Source organism: Schistocerca americana, chromosome 2, assembly GCF_021461395.2.
Source record: "Schistocerca americana isolate TAMUIC-IGC-003095 chromosome 2, iqSchAmer2.1, whole genome shotgun sequence".
Classification (NCBI taxonomy): Eukaryota; Metazoa; Arthropoda; class Insecta; order Orthoptera; family Acrididae; genus Schistocerca; species Schistocerca americana.
Window position 1 is genome coordinate 651,282,963 of NC_060120.1, and position 21,408 is coordinate 651,304,370.

The following is a 21,408-nucleotide window of genomic DNA, read 5'->3' on the forward strand; positions in this document are numbered from 1 at the left end:
TCTGCATTGATTTGACGTGATTTGGTTCCCACTTGACTGCTCATCTACGCTATCTGTGACAGACATAACAGCTTTTGGTATGTTATGCGCACTGTCGCCTCTGTTGCCAGACCCTCCGCAGACTTTTGTTGCGGTTGTTGCTGCGGCTTTTCGTATGGCATTCGTGGTGTCTGCCGGCGCTGTGGCCTGTTCAAGGTCGGTATTACGGTTTCGAATATCATTGTTAATGAACACTACAATCTCTGGCGTAAGGGCAATAATAGACGTCGTCTTCTTCCTCTGTCAGCGAGTCAGAGAGAGTTATTTTGCGTTTGATTTGATTACAGTCTGAGGTGTCTGATTTGTCCATGTTTTCCGTTTGGGCTCCAGTTGTGCTGGCTTGCGTTACGGTTGTGTTAAGCACCGTTGGGTTCAAGGTCTCACCTTGTATAAATTTGATTGGTTTGATGCGTCCTTCGCATTTTGTAGTGTCGTATGTGCGTCGTTGTGCTGGAGTGGATGGGTGATCTTGCGTCGTTAGCAACGCTGGTTTGCGCAGTTGCTTTGGTTGGTCATGTGTGGTATGGTTTTCTGGTCTGTCGGTATCAGGATTTGGGGTTATCATGTCTACTCTCAGTAGTTCGTCTTCGAGTTCGTCTGGAATGTCATCCAGTACATTATTTGTCTTTCGATTAGTTTGGCGGCTTCTGGCGACATTTGTCCTGTGAGTGTTAGGTCGTCTATGTATTCAGTGATTGCATGATGGCTGTCCTCCAGGTTTGTATTGAGTATCAAGCCTGGAGTGTGACCATTGTTGGGGTAGTCGTCAGGTAATAGTTTTTGCCTCTTACGCCAGAGTATTGCACGTAGATGGTTTCTGTGCCTGGTGGATGGTGACTTGTATGATCTTGTTTTTTCAGGGGTTGATTTATGGAGCATGTTGTTTGACTCAGGGGGGTGTTCAGTTGCCATAGTCGGTACTGTCAATTAGTCTATCAAGCAGCTGTTTGTAGGTCTGGCAGACGCCACCCCTGCTCTTATTGCAAATTCGGTTTCTGTTCCTGCACGGAATGCAATCGATGGGCTCTGATGCTCGACAGTCCGCGTGTTTGTGGCCCTTTTTGCCACACCTTGAACAGGTCGTACCTGTATCTGCGCAGGCTTTGGTTGTATGGCCAAGGTCACAACAGTTGCAACACTGGCTCACTGACGTAAAGTCTTTGACAGATAGGGATTGGAAGTCTATGTACACCCTTCCTCTTTTGGTGAGGTACCAATAAATTCTGGGTGTGACTTCCAACACTTGATGGTTGTATCACTTTCCTTTGGGCCCTGTGCGGAATCTGATTTTCACGTCTTTGTCGAATTCGTCTTTTGTGAAATCGTCACTGAGATTTTGGTCGTATTAACACTCAAGAAATTCTCTATCCGAGATAGTGTCTGTCACTCGATAGACTATCACCAAAGGTTGCCGCTTTCTGGGCCCCTCACACGCTATATTCTCAATATCTTTCGTCTTTCCTATTATTTTCCTACAGTCCTCCTGCGTTGCTGCTTCGACAATCACAGCTGTCTTCGTGTTTCTTATTGACTTAATGTGTAGGTTGTCTCGTCTTGGGTTGATGTTTTTTGTCAACGTTTGTTTTATTGTTTTCGTGTCTTGGTTGTTGGTAGACTTTATGAAGAGAGTGGTTGCCTGCTTGGCTTTTGCCACCTCAATGCGTTTATGTTCTTTGGGTGCGGTGGAGAGTGCCGCAGCGTAGTGTTTTGGCCTGTTGCTGTGCCTGTTCAGTAACCTTTCTTGTCAGATCCCTAATTTGGTCCCTGAGCTCTTGGTTTATTTCAGCGAGTTTTGTATTGTCTTCCTCGAGTTTGTTGACCTATTCTGTGAGAGGCTCAATTCTAAGGTCCACAACTGGGTCAGCAGAGTGCTGAAGTTCGCGCGGTAGATCTTTGTTCTGCTCTTGCAGCAGCTCGACCTTTGCTTCTGCTGACGTGAGTTGGAAAGCCAAAGGGAATATTTTATTCCTTATCGTATTCAGTACGCTACTCGATACGTGTTTGGCCTTTAATTCCGCCCCAATGTCATTTAATAGCTCGTCAATTGCAGCGATCTTCTGGCTCGGTGACATGACGGCATATTCGTGGGCACCAGACGCCATGCCTATAAGCGATACTTTGCAACTGGTGCTGCTCTGCGCTCTACTAAGCGTCCCTTTCGTGGACTTGGGTGTGGTGTTAGCACCACTTAGTTGGCGTGCTCGATCCAGGATTGCGGATCTGTGCTATAGTTCTCAAAGAGTGACCTTTATTTGGTGTGTATTGCGTGTGCGGCACCACATTGTGACACGTAAGTCCCAAGAGCGATACGTCACAGAGCGAGGTCGAATGTGGGCTGGGTGGCTTCGCCGGCGATGTCCGATCGACACCGAGCGCCGCGGTCAGCTCCGCACGTCAGCCGGCCACATGGTTCGCGGGACCAGGTGGGGACTGTGAGCTCGCGTAAGCTGCTGACTCCCGCGGTTGGGCGCGGAAACACGAGCCGTGCTTAGCAACACCGGTTCGCTGTGGCCAGCGCAATTTGGCCTACTTGCGAACCTCACGCGTAGTGCGTGTCAGCTGGCGCACTGCAACCTACTCTCGGGACTTTGCGTTCCGTCGCTCGGCGTATCGCTTTACGTTACTCGTAGTCAATTTTCCTCACTATCGACAGTTTATGACTTTTACCTATAATATGTCTATAATTCAGAATTATGCTCGTTTCCCTTCACTGTATGGGTATTGTTCACACTGGTTTTCTTCATATTAAGCTAGTCTTTTCTGCGAGACTTGCTACCATATGTTAGTCTTCGTTTTTAGTCAAGTCCGTTATTATCAGTTTTTTTTTTTTATTCGGGACACTTTTGGAAGCTACCCTTCACTGTTCTAACATGTTATCGTGAGTTTGGTGGATATTTAACGTCTAATTACGGAGAAAAATCCTACCATACGTTACTTTGATGATTCGTCACACGATAACTTTCCTTTCATATTGTTTTTAACACTTTCACAGCACTGCGGTTAGTAATGTTAGTAATTTCAAGCGTTCCTAATCGTATTAGTAGTGTTTGTGGATGTTAGTTGTAGTGAAATACCTTTGATGAGGTCCGACATGCTGTAAATGTGCCCGCGAAGTCACTAATGCACTATTTCTCTCGTCGAAACACGAGAAAATTTTGTAGGACTGCTTCACTTCACTATTATCCATCTCTGATCACTGTTTTTTCGTTCACTGGCGTGATTGTTCCCGATAGAACCGACCAAAAGACCGTAGTTGCGGGAGCGCGCGCGAGACACGTCCGTACGCGCTCGTGATTAGGACTAAGCACTATAGGACTTAACATTTGAGGTCTTCAGCCTCCTAGACTTATCTAAGGACATCACACACAACCACGCCCGAGGCAGGATTCGAACCTGCGACCGTAGCAGCAGCGCGGCTCCGGAGTGAAGCGCCTAGAACCGCTCGGCCACAGCGGCCGGCCGTTCGTATTAGGCTCAAAATCAAAGACTTAACTCCTTGGGAGACGGTGGTGGGCAAAGGGTAGCCATAGAATCTCCCCAGCCGTCTTACTGTGGAGAAGTAGCTCTCAAGAATATCGTAATTGCATTTTGAAGACATGACGTACTTGTAGCTTTCCAGAGTTAATTCCTTAAACAATGAACGCGGACTGCCTACAGACATCAAAAAACCTTTCTGAAAAGGAAGCAAATCATCAATAGGTTCTTTTATTTTATTTTTTGGGTTTACTCCTGTCTGCTTCCTCATTTCCTTTTGGTATAAGAGATATTCGCTGATCAATTTTTTCTTGTCCTTTTTTCTCTCCCTTTTATTTTCTTTTTATTACTCGCATTGTGAGAATGGTATCATGCAGTTCTTCTAACGCGTTATCTTGTTCTGGTAAATAATTTCCATGTGCACTTTTTAATTTGTATCCACATACATGAGTTCTGGAGCTCAGTACGTCAGATCCGTTGTTTATGACTTTTACAGTCTCACCAATATAACTGATCGACGAAGATTGTGACAAATGGCGTGCCCTACAGCGAGAGAAGCGAACGGCCGTGCCACTGTCGTAACACCGGTTCTCGTCAGATCACAGAAGTTAAGCGCTGTCGGGCTGGGCTAGCACTTGGATGGGTGCCGAGACCTGTTGGCAAGCGGATGCATTCAGCCCTTGTGAGGCAAACTGAGGAGCTACTTGATTGAGAAGTAGCGTCTCCGGTCTCGTAAACTGACATACGGCCGGGAGAGCGGTGTGCTGACCACATGCCCCTCCATATCCGCATCCAGTGACGCCTGTGGGCTGAGGATGACATGGCGGCCGGTCGGTACCGTTGGGTCTTCCAAGGCCTGTTCGGACGGAGTTTACAGCGAGAGAAAAAAAGCTCAGTTGCTTTCCTTAAGTTTTGCCTTTCCGGACCAGCAACAAGCAAATGGTTCATGGTTACTTTATGGTCGCATTGTAAATCTACGGCAGTGTTTTGAAATTCAACATAATGAACGGTCCTTTCGTGAGCAAACTACTAGATTTTGGACGATAACCATCGTCAGGCAGATGACTTCGTAATAATTTTATGCATGAGGCACGTCACAAAAAACCCACACTTTCCTATTTTGATTTTGTGGGATTTCGAATCACGAGTTGCCGGCCGAAGTGGCCGAGCGGTTCTAGGCGCTACAGTCTGGAGCCGCGCGATCGCTACGGTCGCAGGTTCGAATCCTGCCTCGGTCATGGATGTGTGCGTTGTCCTTAGGTTAGTTAGGTTTAAGTAGTTCTAAGTTCTAGGGGACTGATGACCTCAGTAGTTAAGTCCCATAGTGCTCAGAGCCATTTGAACCATTTTTGGAATCACGAGTTATCAGAGGTAACCCTCAGATTCCCTACAAGTTTTCTATTTGATGGCCGCATATCACACACAAATGCTTTTACTTTTAATTCAACGTTTTCAGTTACTTGAATCGTTTCCGGCAACAAGTCCTTAGAAACGGCTGTGTGAAAGTTATAATGAAGAAGCTGCATCCATTTTCCTAACAAACTTCTGATGACCACAACTTGAACATTGTTGTGTGGTCGTCTTATTAGATTAGATTAGATTAGATTAGATTAGATTAATTCTAGTTCCATGGATCATGAATACGATATTTCGTAATGATGTGGAACGAGTCGAATTTTCCAATACATGACATAATTAGGTTAATTTAACAACATACTTAAGTTAATATAACAACTTTATTTTTTGTGTTTTTTGTTTTTCTTTATTTTTTATTTTTATTTTTTTATTTTTTTTATTTTTTTTAATATTTTTGTTTTTTTTTCTTTTTTTTCTTAATTTATATCTAAAAATTCCTCTATGGAGTAGAAGGAGTTGTCATTCAGAAATTCTTTTAATTTCTTCTTAAATACTTGCTGGTTATCTGTCAGACTTTTGATACTATTTGGTAAGTGACCAAATACTTTAGTGCCAGTATAATTCACCCCTTTCTGTGCCAAAGTTAGATTTAATCTTGAATAGTGAAGGTCGTCCTTTCTCCTAGTATTGTAGTTATGCACACTGCTATTACTTTTGAATTGGGTTTGGTTGTTAATAACAAATTTCATAAGAGAGTGTATATACTGAGAAGCTACTGTGAATATCCCTAGATCCTTAAATAAATGTCTGCAGGATGATCTTGGGTGGACTCCAGCTATTATTCTGATTACACGCTTTTGTGCAATAAATACTTTATTCCTCAGTGATGAATTACCCCAAAATATGATGCCACATGAAAGCAATGAGTGAAAATAGGCGTAGTAAGCTAATTTACTAAGATGTTTATCACCAAAATTTGTAATGACCCTTATTGCATAAGTAGCTGAACTCAAACGTTTCAGCAGATCATCAATGTGTTTCTTCCAATTTAATCTCTCATCAATGGACATACCTAAAAATTTGGAATATTCTACCTTAGCTATATGCTTCTGATTAAGGTCTATATTTATTAATGGCGTCATACCATTCACTGTACGGAACTGTATGTACTGTGTCTTATCAAAATTCAGTGAGAGTCCGTTTACAGGGAACCACTTAGTAATTTTCTGAAAGACAGTATTGACAATTTCATCAGTTAATTCTTGTTTCTCAGGTGTGATTACTATACTTGTATCATCAGCGAAGAGAACTAACTTTGCCTCTTCATGAATATAGAATGGCAAGTCATTAATATATAATAAGAACAACAAAGGACCCAACACTGACCCTTGTGGAACCCCATTCTTGATAGTTCCCCAGTTTGAGGAATGTGCTGATCTTTGCATGTTACGAGAACTACTTATTTCAACTTTCTGCACTCTTCCAGTTAGGTACAAATTAAACCATTTGTGCACTGTCCCACTCATGCCACAATACTTGAGCTTGTCTAGCAGAATTTCATGATTTACACAATCAAAAGCCTTTGAGAGATCACAAAAAATCCCAATGGGTGGTGTTCGGTTATTCAGATCATTCAAAATTTGACTGGTGAAAGCATATATGGCATTTTCTGTTGAAAAACCCTTCTGGAAACCAAACTGACATTTTGTTAGTACTTCATTTTTACAGATATGTGAAGCTACTCTTGAATACATTACTTTCTCAAAAATTTTGGATAAAGCTGTTAGAAGGGAGATTGGACGGTAATTGTTGACATCAGACCTATCCCCCTTTTTATGCAAAGGTATAACAATAGCATATTTCAGTCTATCAGGGAAAATGCCCTGTTCCAGAGAGCTATTACACAGGTGGCTGAGAATCTTACTTATCTGTTGAGAACAAGCTTTTAGTATTTTGCTGGAAATGCCATCAATTCCATGTGAGTTTTTGCTTTTAAGCAAGTTTATTATTTTCCTAATTTCAGAGGGAGAAGTGGGTGAGATTTCAATTGTATCAAATTGCATAGGTATGGCCTCTTCCATTAACAGCCTAGCATCTTCTAATGAACACCTGGATCCTACTATATCCACAACATTTAGAAAATGATTATTACAAATATTTTCAACTTCTGACTTTTTGTTCGTAAAGTTTTCATTCAATTTGATGGTAATACTGTCTTCCTCTGCTCTTGGTTGACCTGTTTCTCTTTTAATAATATTCCAAATTGTTTTAATTTTATTATCAGAGTTGCTGATTTCAGACATTATACACATACTCCTGGATTTTTTAATAACTTTTCTTAATATAACACAGTAGTTTTTATAATTTTTGATAGTTTCTGGGTCACTACTCTTTCTTGCTGTCAGATACATTTCCCTTTTCCGGTTACAAGATATTTTTATACCCTTAGTAAGCCATGGTTTGTTACAAGGTTTCTTACGAGTATATTTAACTATTTTCTTGGGGAAGCAGTTTTCAAATGCATTTACAAAAATGTCATGAAATAAATTATATTTTAAATTGGCATCAGGTTCACGGTACACCTCATCCCAGTCTAACTGCTGTAGGCTTTCCCTGAAATTTGCAATTGTTAAATTGTTGACTGAATGTACTACTTTGAAGGACTGTTTAGTATTGCTGAATGGAGCTATGTCATATATTGTAACTAGCTGTGCACCATGATCAGAAAGACCATTCTCAACAGGCTGAGCATTTATCTGGTTAAACTTATCTTGGTCTATAAAGAAGTTATCTATCAGTGAGCTGCTATCCTTTACCACCCGAGTAGGAAAATCAATAACGGGTGTCAAATTGAAAGAACCGAGTAATACTTCAAGGTCATTTTTCCTATTACCCTCTTTCAGAGAATCTACATTGAAGTCCCCACAAATAATAATTTGCCTCCCCCTGTCTGACAGATAGCACAACAAGGAGTCCAAATTTTTCAGAAATAGATAAAAATTTCCTGATGGGGACCTATATACAGTTACAATCATAAATGTGCCTTTATTTAATTTAAGCTCACAGGCACATGCTTCTATATGTTTCTCTACACAAAACTTTTTTGTTTCTATACTTTTTGCACAATGATCTCTGCTTGGTCTAAACATAAATTACTCTTTACTCTCATTTCGTTAAAGCTACGAACTACGTCTTTTTCAAATTTGGAGAATATTTCAATATGTCCCTGACAAAAGATAACTATTTTTAATATAGGCAACGTGAAGTCGTAGCCTTTGCAATACCTTTAGATGACACCGTCTTTCATAACCGCCTGTTGTTGACACAAAAATAACCCTGAATCACTTTTTCAATGTGTTTTAATTTGAGTATCTCTGCGTTACATCGAGAGAGACGTTCCTGTAAATCTGCTTTATTTTGCCTCAGATGTTTTATCTGTGTTTCCATAATTTCTAGTTATTGGTGGAAGAACGCACTGACGCATTCACAGCAGTGTTTGTCTTCACGGTTAATGTCTTGTCTATTAGTAATTTCTTCCTTGTTTTGTAATGTATTTACCTGTAAAATATCTTCTACTTATTCAAGGTAACCTTTTTTGTGCCCAATATTTCTCTCATTATTAGGCTCATTATTACGCGCTAAATCAGGACCGTAGAATGGTAGATTTAGAGATGAAACAGCATCAGTCTTAAAATTGCGTTTCGAAGGAATATTCAATTGTTCACTTTTCAAATCCCTTGCATAACCTGAATCAGAAAAATGTACTCATTAGACACGCGCATTTTTAACTGAAAACGAATCTGCACCTTTACAAGCATTTATCCATCCTCGTTTCGTCTCATTGTTTTTAGGAAATACACGAAACTTAATTCTAACTTACGTACTTGTCTGCTGTGATTAGTACAACGGGCGAATTTTTTATTTTTCACTTAAAAATTTACTCTAAAAAATCATGGAATACACTGATAATTACGGCATAATTCTGTACTCAATCTCCAGTCACTAATAAAATTTCACACTGCAGTAAACAACCTTGTTTTCGATCGTAAACGCAAGTACAGCACAGTACGTTACGGCAATTGCTGGTTACTGAGCGCTGGTTGGATTCACTCTGACGTCAGCGGCACGGCTTTACTTCGCATACACCTCGTGATTCCCGTATCACGTACTTTAGTATCTGTGATTCGTATTTCCGCCCTGGCATTTTTATGGCAAGTTTGAGATATGGGAAATTTAATATCCCCTCCAACGGTCGATAACGATAGTGGCTGAGAGGTGGTACAGTTTCGGAGCAGGCGATCGCCAGAGAGGCATGCGAGACACGTCACTTGGGCCGAGCCGCCAGTGGCAATGGGGTCAGCCAGGGAGCCGTGAATCAGTGTAATAGCCACAGTTCGCTGCAATCAATCACGTCGTACGGCTTATTGGATTTCGAACCTGCACTGCGCCTGGACATCCCTGTCCTCATTATTGGCTTTCATTCGGTGTTCTGCTCTCGCCGAACTTGGCTTTGTTTACAGATTTCGTGTTCCTATCGGGAGAGGGCAAAAAAGAAAATTTCATCGCCTGCTTACGACGCCTGTAGAAAAGACAGAATCACTATTCTTTGTGTAGCGTGTTTCACGTTGTCCCAGGCATTGTGCGGAAGCCTGTACTCCTGTGGACAGGCCGCGATCACAATACGATCTACAGTGCGTCGGGTGGTGTATTGATTTTAGCCTGGAATAACCTGGACGACTTAAGAACGGCCTTGGAAAGAAGTTCGAGAAAATCGTTGCAGCATTTACCGTTTCACGTCGCGTGTCAGGAGCGTCTGCTCACAGAGCTGTACTGAAACAGAAGCTTAAACTTTTTCAAGTCAGCGAAGTGCATCGTCTGTCCCGTTCAGATAATGCTGCCCAACGCCAGTGCTGCGACTGGCTATTACAGCCTGTACATGATGGACAGGCCAATCCTGAAATGGTCTTTTTTCTGCTGAAGCGTGGCTGCGTTTATCGGGGTACGCGGACGCCCAGAACAATCGACGTTAGAGTTTTGAAAATTCTCGTCAATTCCATCAAGAGCCTCTGCACAATGTGAAAGCAGGAGTGTGGCGTGCAGTAAATTCAACTCGAATTACTGGATCGATCTTTTCCCACCTGACCGTAACTTCTGATAGGTATGCGTATAATATAATGCAATCTTCTTTCAGAGAACCAACACGAAAAGATATTATCAACGGATAATGGAACTATGAAAGTATGACGAGGTCTTTTTGATAATAAGGTTTTCAGAAGTCAAACAGCGATTGTTCTGCGAGGTTAAGTATCCTGATAAATGTAGTCATACCTCATAAAAAATGGTGCATACGCTCATCGTCCTGGTTCCAGATGACAGCTGCATGGGGTGAGCAACTGGGTTTGTTCGTACGGCAGCTGCAATACCAATTTGGACCAATGTCGAATCCAGAGCAAAAAATAGAACCATTTTCTTTTTTTATTGATGCTTTATTTCGGTATGCGCTGACCCGTAATCCAGGGGCTAAAGTGCGTCGTATGCGGCACTCACAGTTATTCTATTCACATAAAAACACACGGGTGTTGAAGAACACGGGAAACACAACAACAAAATACACTCAGGCCTTAAAAGAATTCCACCAGCAATATAGTTTGCCACCTAAATAGCAAAAATTCATCTGCTTTCACCTTCTCCTTTCCTAAACTAACTGCCTCAGAGCACCTACGGTGATTCGAATACATTTCATTATCCTCTTTTCACTTCACTTAATATTTCTTGTAAAATCTCTTCCCACGGCACCATCCATCCCATTCAACTGTTCTTCCAAGTCCTTTGCCTCCTACAGAATTACAGTGTTGTCGGCAAACCACAGTGTTTTTATTCCTTGCCGCGCGGGATTAGGCGAGCGGTCAACGGCGCTGCAGTCATGGACTGTGCGGCTGGTCCTGGTGGAGGTTCGAGTCCTCCCTCGGGCATGGGCGTGCGTGTTTGTCCTTAAGTAGTGTGTCAGCTTAGGGACTGATGACCTTAGCAGTTAAGTCCCATAAGATTTCACACACATTTGAACATTTTTTATTCCTTCCTCCTGAACTTAGTTTTCCTAATTTTTCCTTGGTCTCATATACTCATGTACAGATTCAACAACAGGGTGGATAGGCTACAACTCTTTCCCATTTTCATCTCAATTATTACTTGTCTTTTATATTCAACTCACATAAATGCAGCCTAAGTTCTGTGCGTATTGTAGATAGCATTTCGCTCCCTGTATTTTATCCTGACACGATCAGAATTTCAAAGAGTCTGTCCCAGTCAATATTTTCCTGCAGTATAGTGTAAATCTCTGCTGAATTTCGCAATTTCTTTTTCTTTTGTTGGTCATTACATACTTCTGTCACGGGGATGGACTAACTGCCCCTATATCACTCTTCAGCCTACATTAATTTGTACCGTACATTAATTTTTAAAACTTTCGCGATTATTTTAAAATGGTGGATAAGTATAAAATGAAATAAATAAATTCTGTTAATGAATCAAGTTCGATGGTTGGTCACTGCAGGTGAATGATTAGCTGTTCCTGTAAAATGGGCGGAAGAATGGGTACGTGGGCAATCAAGTAACAAGGGTAGTAGGAACTTGCTGCGAGTATAACGGGTGGGTTGGAAAGGAATCTGCCAATGTGTGTTATATATGGAGAGGAGATGGATATCTGAAGTGGGAGCTGGAGGGGAATAGCAGGACCTTCATTTATGGAATGAAAGGAAAGGGACAACCATAGCTGCTAGGACGGATAGGTTTCTGTGCGGATTTGTGGACCAGGAAGCAGGAGTTGGCTGAAGCCGTGATAGCGATTCACATTGAGTAAGGAGCATGATGAGATAGTGCGAAAGTTTTCCAGGAATTCGAGGAAGTGGAAAGTTTAATAGCAAGCAATGAAAGCTTGCAAGAAAGAGTAGTCGGATGTGGAATTCGCGATGGGAAGCATGACATTCAAGGACTTGTATTCAGTGATGAAATTTAGGAGGAACAGTAATTCAAGCAACGGTTGGAAAAGTAAGGGCGAATAGGCTCATTCTTTCGTGGGTATGAATGATGGAGGAAAGGTGTAATTCCCATGGTCGCCACGAAGTCTCACGCTATTGTAGGCTTTAGGTTCGGCACTAAGTAAGAGGGTTTCCCAGGATGGCTTGCTGTCGAAACTTAGTCACACTGTGACACTACAACGCAGTATGTAAGATTATAAACAACATTGCTATTGAGATATGTACTTGCTTTCCTTCTCACTACTGCGATTGTTTAAAACTCCTCTTTATATGTGATTAGTTTGAATATTGTATAAACGTAATAAACTAAAAATTAGAAATGAATTTGTTGTAAATGGAATATTCCCTGAAACCATTAAAAACAATTTTATAACATCTGTACAGTATTGGCACTCAGATTATCTGTGGCTTTATATTACAATAAAACACTGAAAATGTCTCAGTCATTAAGAAAAATGGTCTCTGGCAACAGCAGTGCGCCATTAAGAAAAGGTGGGTGAGGAGAGACGCAAGTGTGAGTCGCTGTGACGTATCAAATGTGTGTACAGTAATTTCTTGTGCTTGCGAGAGCCACTGCAAGTTCCAAGGGTCACAGTCATTGCTGACTTATAACGATGCTTCGAGAGGAATAAGGAAGAGTACTGCTTGGTTACAGCAAGTATAATGAATATTAGTAGTTGCTAACGAGAGATATTAATATTGTAATTGCTACCTGCAGAGTAGTATAATACAGAGCCACTTCAGAAATTAAGTTTTGTAAAAGGCTAGTGAGTGTTTGGTGTGAATGGACGAAATAAACTTTGCGTGAACTTTAATTATAACGTCGTAGTCGTCATTCCACCACGTCATTAGGATCCGTGTCCTACTGGCGTACATTCCGAGTGTCACGTTATGAATGAAAAAATGTTATTAGCGTCAAGGACAACAGTTTTGCCAGAAAGTAAAACTAAAGTTTACCTTGAGATGAAAGATAGTCGTTGCTAAATAATTGAAATTGTGGGAGATGATGTTTGTGTAATTTTTTTCTTAGTGGGGTGGTTTTCTTTCCCTTTTTGTCTCGGCTTACTCAACTTACTGCGGGCTGTCTATTCTATCTGTGCCGGCAGCAAGTCGGTCCGGCTGTGAATGGACGCTTTTACCTGGCTCGAATGTTCTCCGCAGGTGGACAGGACGCAGGCCCATCCACATGGGCAAGAAATTTAAAGGTAGCTTGCAATTCAATAGAAATCTCTACCATTTTTGAGACTCATAGTTTTAAGGTACTGCAGCCTCCAAAAGTTAACTAAGGAATTAGGAAATTCATATACACTGCATGACAGAAAAGTGAAGCACCCAGAAGACACGATCCGACGTCAGCGTGACTTAGTACACGCACCTGCCATCGGCGTACACAGGGTGTTTCTTTAAGAGCGTGCAAAAATTTAACAGGAAATGGAGGATGCTCCAGTGAACAATTTGAGGTAGGGAATCTGGGTTTCGGAGGTTAAGGAGATAATAGGAATACAGTAATCACATTACTGTGTACTTTTCGCATTCGGGAGGACGATGGTTCAATCCCGCGTCCGGCCATCCTGATTTAGGTTTTCCGTGATTTCCCTAAATCGCTCCAGGCAAATGCCGGGATGGTTCCTTTCAAAGGGCACGGCCGACTTCCTTCCCCGTCCTTCCCTAATCCGATGAGACCGATGACCTCGCTGTCTGGTCTCCTTCCCCAAAACAACCAACCAACCAACTGTGTACTTTTTTTTATTTGCGTTAGTTAGAGTTAAGTGCAAATACCATCAATGACACAATGAACTTAGCATTTGTACCGTATCTTACAAAATGTGCTGAAACTGAGGGCTATCAACATCAATGCAAGCACGACATCGGCGAACAAGATTCTGACGGACCTTGGCAATTATCCGTGGTGTGTTTCGAATCACATCCCAGGCAGCTACAATTCTGGAAACTAATTCCATGTCCGTATCCACTGTCACACAAGTGACTTTAGAGATACCCATTCGAAATAATCAAAGGGATTCAGGTCGGGTGATCTCGCAGGCCATGGAATAGGACCTACCCTACCAAACCAGCGACCAGGAAATACAGCATTGAGATGGTTGCGGACATCCACACTGAAGTGAGGCGGTGCACCGTCATGTTGTATCCACATCCTCTCACGAACAGCCAAGGGTACGTTCTCCTACAACTCTTTGCACAAACTCTTTGCACGAACCTCAAAGTACAGGTGGCCATTCAGACGACTAGGTAGAAGATATGGCCCAATATCATTGTCGCCTTGCACCAAATACAGAATGTACATGTCAATAAACAGCACATACGTGTAAACATGTACGCATGTCAGGTGTAAATAAGCTGGAAAACAAAATGCTACACAAAGCGGTAGACAAGTTAACCATACCTCAAATTGTTCAGTGGACCATTCTCTAGGCCCTGTTACATTTTTGCACGCTCTTACGGAGAAATCCTGTATATAATTGATTAGAGTCAGAATTCTCTGTGACGGGCAGACTGGTTAGCAGAGTGCATTAGTGTTGTCAGTGTTAAATGTTGCTACCGGAACTGACAGAATGTATTAGGAGTGTGAAAAACGTCAGATGTTGAGTGGCCACTTTGAAGGAAAGAGATGCTATGATTTGTGTGAGACAGCATTATCAGCAGCGGGTACCGTCTGAAAGGAGCCTCACTGTGGGTCTCTACTTGATCAGCTGGTCGGATCATGTAATATCCAGCATTTTGATGCATTCGGATGTGGCATTGCCCGATGTTGGACTTTTCGCGGTATAACTGTATATGTATGTGTATGGATGGTGCCATCTATCACGGGATAATTATATATTTTTATTTTTATGATTATATATTATATGATTTTGGTTGAGGTGCCTTTAAATATTGTGGGCTAGCATGAGACTATCAATTAACTTATACCGCGATAACACTCGTACGGACATCGGCTGCCCCGAAGTACGTACGATATAATATTTTTTAAACACAACGCGCGACTCACCGCCTTCTAATAAATAGTTTACGTGAGCGCTGTTATTTAGAAAAGAAAATATGCGTATTCTTACGCAAACTGTAATTATTAATATGGGTCTCAGGGGATACTGGTTATTTCAAATGGTTCAAAAGTCTCTGAGCACTATGGGACTTAACTTCTGAGGTCATCAGTCCCTTAGAACTTAGAACTACTTAAACCTAACTAACCTAAGGACATCACAGACATCCATGCGCGATGTAGGATTCGAACCTGCGACCGTACCGGTCGCGCGGCTCCAGACTGTAGCGCCTAGAACCGCTCGGCTACTCCGGCCGGCTACTGGTTATTTATGTACCAAATGTCACAAAGATTAACTGAGATATTGCGGAGCTTATTGACTGTAATGATTTTCAATATTTCTTGTTCATTATTTGCAAGGCAAAACTGGAGAGAATCTCATCTGCCGTTAGGCGGCCAAAATGAAACATACTGAACTCATTCAGTGCTGTGAATTTTGGTAAATGAAATCTATCACTACTCTTTTTGTTAACTTTGAAATTGATGGAATATTAAAATTGAGAAGTCTCTCACATTTACGTTTACTTTAATATTATAACATGAAATTTTAATTAAATAATACTGTCAGCGTAATGGCCGACTAAATCCTGCTAGAGGAGATGAGCTCCCTGCACTACGAAAGCACTGTAAAAGCTTTGTTAATTATAATTAATGGTTGCGATCATGAGAGGTGACAACTAAGTCAATAACACACACTTTCTAATAAAAATTATAAGTATATTTTACTAAATTACAACCAAAGTTACATTAAATATTATCCAGCGCTACAATGGCGGCCTACCTCTAGACGAAACAAAAACAGGAGAGCTGGTTCAATCAAAGTATTGTCTCTGATCTTCTTGACCTATGTTACACAGCGATTATAACAAAAAACTGTGTTTTGTTAATTACATCGATATTTGTGTTTTGATAATAATAACTTACGTTTTTTACTATTTGTTATACATCGCGCAGACGTACATAATCTTAAGATAATTTATGTTTCACACGTCTCACAGCAAAAACTTCTTTTCCCTTTCTCCAAATGTGCATTTGTGTGACGTACCGTCACAGACTGCATAGGAAGCCGAGAAGACACACTCATCAGCAAGGTTCTAGTCGACACGACTGACCACCATCGCAGTATTGTGCACCAGTCACATCGTAACCCCTTCACATCTCAGCCTGCCACCCGAGAACAAGTAATGGGCTACTTGAAACATTTACTTTCATCCTGCACAATTAGTCGGAGACTAGTAGCAGCCGGACTACGAAATTACCGTCCCATGAGTAGGCTTCCGTCAACGATACCACTCAAACGGCTGCATTTGGAGTGCTGCCATGGCAGGGAAGCATAGCTCGCTGATGAGTATCTTCACATTGTGTTCAAGAATGAATTATAATTCTGCACTACCCAAGATGACGATCTGGGGAGAGGTCTCATTCTTCCAATGGTTTGGACAGGCACAACAGTGTTACTCCCACGTCATCAGCTGCTACTTCAGGTCCCAGTTGGTAGTGACTGAGGGAACTCTGTCGAGACAACGCTTCATCAAAGACAATCTGCGTCTTCATGTATTGCCTCTCATGTAACAGTATCATGATTCCATTTCTCAACAGCAGAAGGCTCGTTCACACGTGGCACATAACTCTATGAACTGCCTGCGTGACGTTGGGCTATTCTCGTGGCCAGCTAGATCCCCAAATCTGCCCCAACAGGACGTGTGAGGGACCAGCTCGGACGTCAGCTCCATGTCAGTGTCAGTATCCAGCATATGAAGGGCCAGTTACCACGGTTGTGGACCAGCGTGCCTCAAGAGGCGATAGAACGACTTTATGCCACCCTTCCGTACGGAATCGGTGGATGTATCCAGGCTAGAGGAAATGTAGCGTCTACTGGTAAGTGGCTCATACTGACAAGTTCTTTATAAATCTGACTCGATAACATCACATAGTCTCTCAGCATGTGAAGTTTCATTTCGTTTTCCGTTGCGGGTGCTTCACTTTTTTGTCAGACAGTGTATGTATTTTTTTTTTTTTTTGGCAGGTGGGAGTGGGCACGAGCCCCAGACTCCTTCCCCCTTTGCAGCCGCGCGTCGCGCCAGCGGACTGACCCCATAGGCTCGCGCACGGCGCCCGGCCGCCAGAAGAGGTCCCGCGAGGCGTTGCGCAGCGCCACGTTGGCCGCCTCGATGTGGTGCGCCTGCCGCTTGTCGCTCCAGTCCGCTTCCAGGCGCGCCTTGGCCGCCATCACGGACGCCTTCTGGCTCTCCAGCTGCTCCAGCAGGCGCTGCTCCTCGGCTGCTGCCTCCGACAGCATCGCCTGCTCCTGCCAAAGCACACCAGACGAGTATTAATGTTTGCAAATCCTCTTCACATCGTGTCTCTGGTCTTTCCTAGGAGGGGCGTAATGCACCCATTTTTTTCTCGACCAATTTCGGTTGAAAAGATGGGAAAGTTGTTGTGGGACATCGTGGAATATTCCTGCTTCAGCCCCTATAGTTTCATGAAGTTCCAATTGGTGGCGACGCTACCTTAGCCTCCAAAATGGCGTCTATAACGGGGGTGCATTCCAAGCAGAGAGGTCTTATTGAGTTTATTTTGGCGAAAACTGGGGCATCACAAATATTCGTAGGCGCTTGCAGAATTTCTACGGATGCCTGGCAGTGAACAAAAGCTCGGTGAGTCATCGGGGGAGGCGTCTGTCATTATCGCAACAAGGTCGCGTAAATCTGTTCGGTCACCCGCGTACCGGCCGGCCGCACACAGTTGTGCTACCCTCAGCAAATTGGAGAAACGACTTCAGCGTGCTCGTCGCCACAGAAATGTAAACGAACTTCTCATTTTCGATGACAACGCAAAGGTCTCACACGGGTGTCCGCACTCGAGAGGAGCTCACAAAACTTCATTGGACTGTTCTTCCTCATCCCCCTAGAGTCTGGATCTCGCACCTTCCGATTTCTATCGTTCTATCAATGAAGAATGCACTTCTCTTGAAGCGCTGCGTAGGTGACGGGGAGGTTACTGACGCAGCCAGAAGTTGATTTCGACGTCGATTAGTAGAGTAGTACCGTACGGACATAGACGGAGACCCACTAAGGTGGCATAATGCCGTCGTATTGAACGGATACTACGTCGAAAAATAGGATTTTGTGGCCAGAAGGACCATGAAGATAAAGTACGAGAAATTAGGACTCATACGGAAAGTTTTGGAAATTTGTGTTAAGTTCTTATGGAACCAAACTTCTGAGTTCATCGGTCCCTAAGCATAGACACTACTTAATCTAACGTAAACTAACGCTAAGGACAAGACACACACACCCATGTCCGAGGGAGGACTCGAACCTCTGCTGGGGGGAGCCACGCGAACCGTGACAATGCACCCCAGATCGCGCGGCTACGCTGTGCGGCGGGCTCATATGGAGACATACAGAAAGTCAATTTCTTCCTCATCAATGAGATATACAGACAGTCAATTTCTTCCTCACCATATTTGCGAGTGGAAAAGGAAAGGGAATCACTAGTAGTGAGTGAAAAAGGGAAGGAAATGACAAGTAGTGGTACACCGTACGGTGGCTTGCGGACTATCTATGCAGATGTAGTGCAGAGTACTTTAGCACAATTATCATTTCCACCACATCCTGTTCTATTCGCAGATGGTCCGTGGAAACAGCTCCCGTCAAGCCTCCGATATTGTTGTTGAGGTCCGAAGACTGGTTTGCTGTAGTTCTCCGCACTGGTATATCCTGTGCAAGCCTCTTCAGCTTTGCATAAATACTGCAACCTACATCCACTTGAAACTGTTTACTTTAACCAGACATTGGTCTCCATTTACCGCCAACACTTCTCTCCATTACTAAATTGACAATTACTTGAATTCTTGGGATGGGTCCTATAACCTCATCCCCTTCTTGTAGTCAAGTTGTACCATCAGTTTCTTTTTTCTCCAATTCATTTCCGTACCTCTTCATTTGTTATTCGATCTGCTCATCAAATCTTCAAAATATTTCTGTAGCAAAATGTTTCACCACAAGGTTCTGTTCTCTTCTTCTCTGTACTGTTATCGTCTGCGTTTCACTCCCCTACAACGCTGCACTCCACACTAATACCTTCATAAAAAAAGTGTTTCTCACACTAAAATTTATGTTATATGCCAACAAAATCTTCTTTTTCATAAATGCATTTCTTGCTATTGCCAGTCTATATTTTATATGGTCTCTACTTAAGACACTGGCAATTACTTTGCTGCCCAAAAAGCAAAACTTGATGCCTCATTTTCTGATCTAATTCCCTCATTGCCACCTGATTTACTTCGACTAAATTGAATTACTTTTGTTTACTTTCTTGTCTGCATAGGTGTCTGCCAGTTCCGCTGCTCTAGGCTTTAAGTCCTCTACTTCCATTTATGAATTAGGACACCAATCATCCATTTTTACATACTCTACATTTAGATATGATTAGATACGTTTATGTACGTATGTATATCTTAAAACAAAAACTATTCGATACTTTGTGTTGTCAAATCTTTCACGTACAGAAACACAATGCAGACTCGCGGACTGAACGGACTCGAACAACCATAAACAAAATTAAAATAAAGCCTTGCGACCTAAGTTTTGTTTTTATTTGCCTTTCTCTTTCTGGCGCGTAGAATCCATTTTGATCACTTGAACTTGTCAAAAAGAATAGTACAGTATTTGATAGTGTTTAAATTAGGAAAATTAACATTATTATATAGAAGTAGAATAATAGTTTGGAGTGGAATGGAACACTTAACTAAGGAGATAAGTTTAGCATTAAGTACTGTAGATGCACTCTAAAATGGTGTGGGTGCTGTTGCAGGAGTGAAAGGTATCGGTCAGACATATACATGCAGGCCAAGGGTTTGGAGAGCCAGAGTACATCTTTGTAGATGACCCAGTGGAATGCTTTCCAGGGTGAGGACAGCGTACGTTAACAGCAGAATTATATCACTTCCCTTTAGGGCCAGACACCATTATTCACTCAGAAGTGACGTCAGAGTGACATGTTACCCGATCCGGCAGACGCCGTATTGATCTAGGTGTATTTACGTGTTTTGTGTCCGCCCCCGGTAGCCGAATGGTCAGCGTGACGGATTGTCATTCCTCTGGGCCCGGGTTCGATTCGCGGCTGGGTCGGCGAATTTTCCCTGCCCAGGGACTGGGTGTTGCGCTGTACTCATCATCATCCTATCATCCTCATCAACTGCAGATCGCGCCGTGGCGTCAAATTGAAGCATCGGTACCCGATGAACGGCCTGCCCGACGGGGGGCTCTAGCCATACGATTAAATTAAATAAAAACCTGTTTTGTGCGAGAGAAGATCGGAAAGTAACGCACATTAATTTTATTACCAAAAAGTGTAATAGGTAACAAAACCAAAAAATCGCAAATGAACTTACATCTTTTACCTGCTTTTCTACATGGTCGTCAATGTTCACAACATATTTCTCCTGTCATGGTATCAGTTTCAATATGCCATGTACGTAAAAGCCCGATTGCTTGGAGTACAGCCATCTGCAGGTTTCACTACCGCATGTAGCAAAGTGTTGGCTAGCCAGGAATTTCTTCATGGGACCGAACGGATGAAAGTCCGATGGTGCAAGGTATGGGCTGTCTGGCGGATGCTGGAGCATCTCCCACTCAAATTTGGCAATTTCCTCACGAACAGGGGCAGCAATATAGGAGTGAAGATTGTCTTGAAGAAGTTTGACGTCATCATTAATGTTGTGGCGTTTGTCACAAGGGCCATGACGCAACTTAACCAAAGTTATATTGCACGCCGCAGCATTCGCAGTGGTCCTGAGTCCAGCAAAGTCCACCAATAACACACCACGCATAACCCAGAACACTGTCACGAGCACTTTCCCAGCAGATTGTGTCACTTTCAATTTTTTTCGCGCTTGGGAAACAGTATACTTGCAGTTCATAGAGTTCTGCCTGATTTACAGCATGTAGTGGTATGCTCACGACTCATCATCAGTAACGATTCCTTTCAGAAAGTCATGCCATTCTGCGGCGTAACGCGTTAAGTGATCGAAGCTGACCCTTCTGGTTGCCTGTCAGGTCCTTAGGCACCCAGCGAGCACTAATTTTACGAAATTTCAACGTGTCATGAACAATATTGTACATTATACCACAGAAAACGTTCAACTGCTGCGACAAGGTTCGCAGCCGCACACGCCGGTCGTTCGGAATTGCTGCCTCAATGGCTCCGACATTCCGCAGGGTTGCAGCTGTTACCAACCATCCGAAGCGTGGCGAATCACTAAGGTTCACAGGGCTCTCCTGGAAGAATGCACACCCACCGCCTGGAGACACTGCTACGGTCCATACAGTCGTCCCCCCGCACGCCAGGTATGTCCCTGTGAATTTCGCTCGTTTTATGCCATTTGGCTCACAAAAATTGAACTACACTTCGTGCTCTCCACACGTTGGCGAC

General features: G+C 42.8%; 1 protein-coding gene across 1 annotated transcript in view; it reads right to left on the minus strand.

The window, feature by feature from the left end:
- LOC124594282 (tektin-1) overlaps positions 1 to 21,408 on the minus strand; it is a 188,081-nt gene that overhangs the window by 121,873 nt on the left and 44,800 nt on the right. The window contains exon 5 of the mRNA XM_047132647.1: positions 17,061 to 17,275. Within this exon, the coding sequence (XP_046988603.1) occupies positions 17,061 to 17,275 (215 nt within the window). The remainder of the gene's footprint in view (positions 1 to 17,060; positions 17,276 to 21,408) is intronic.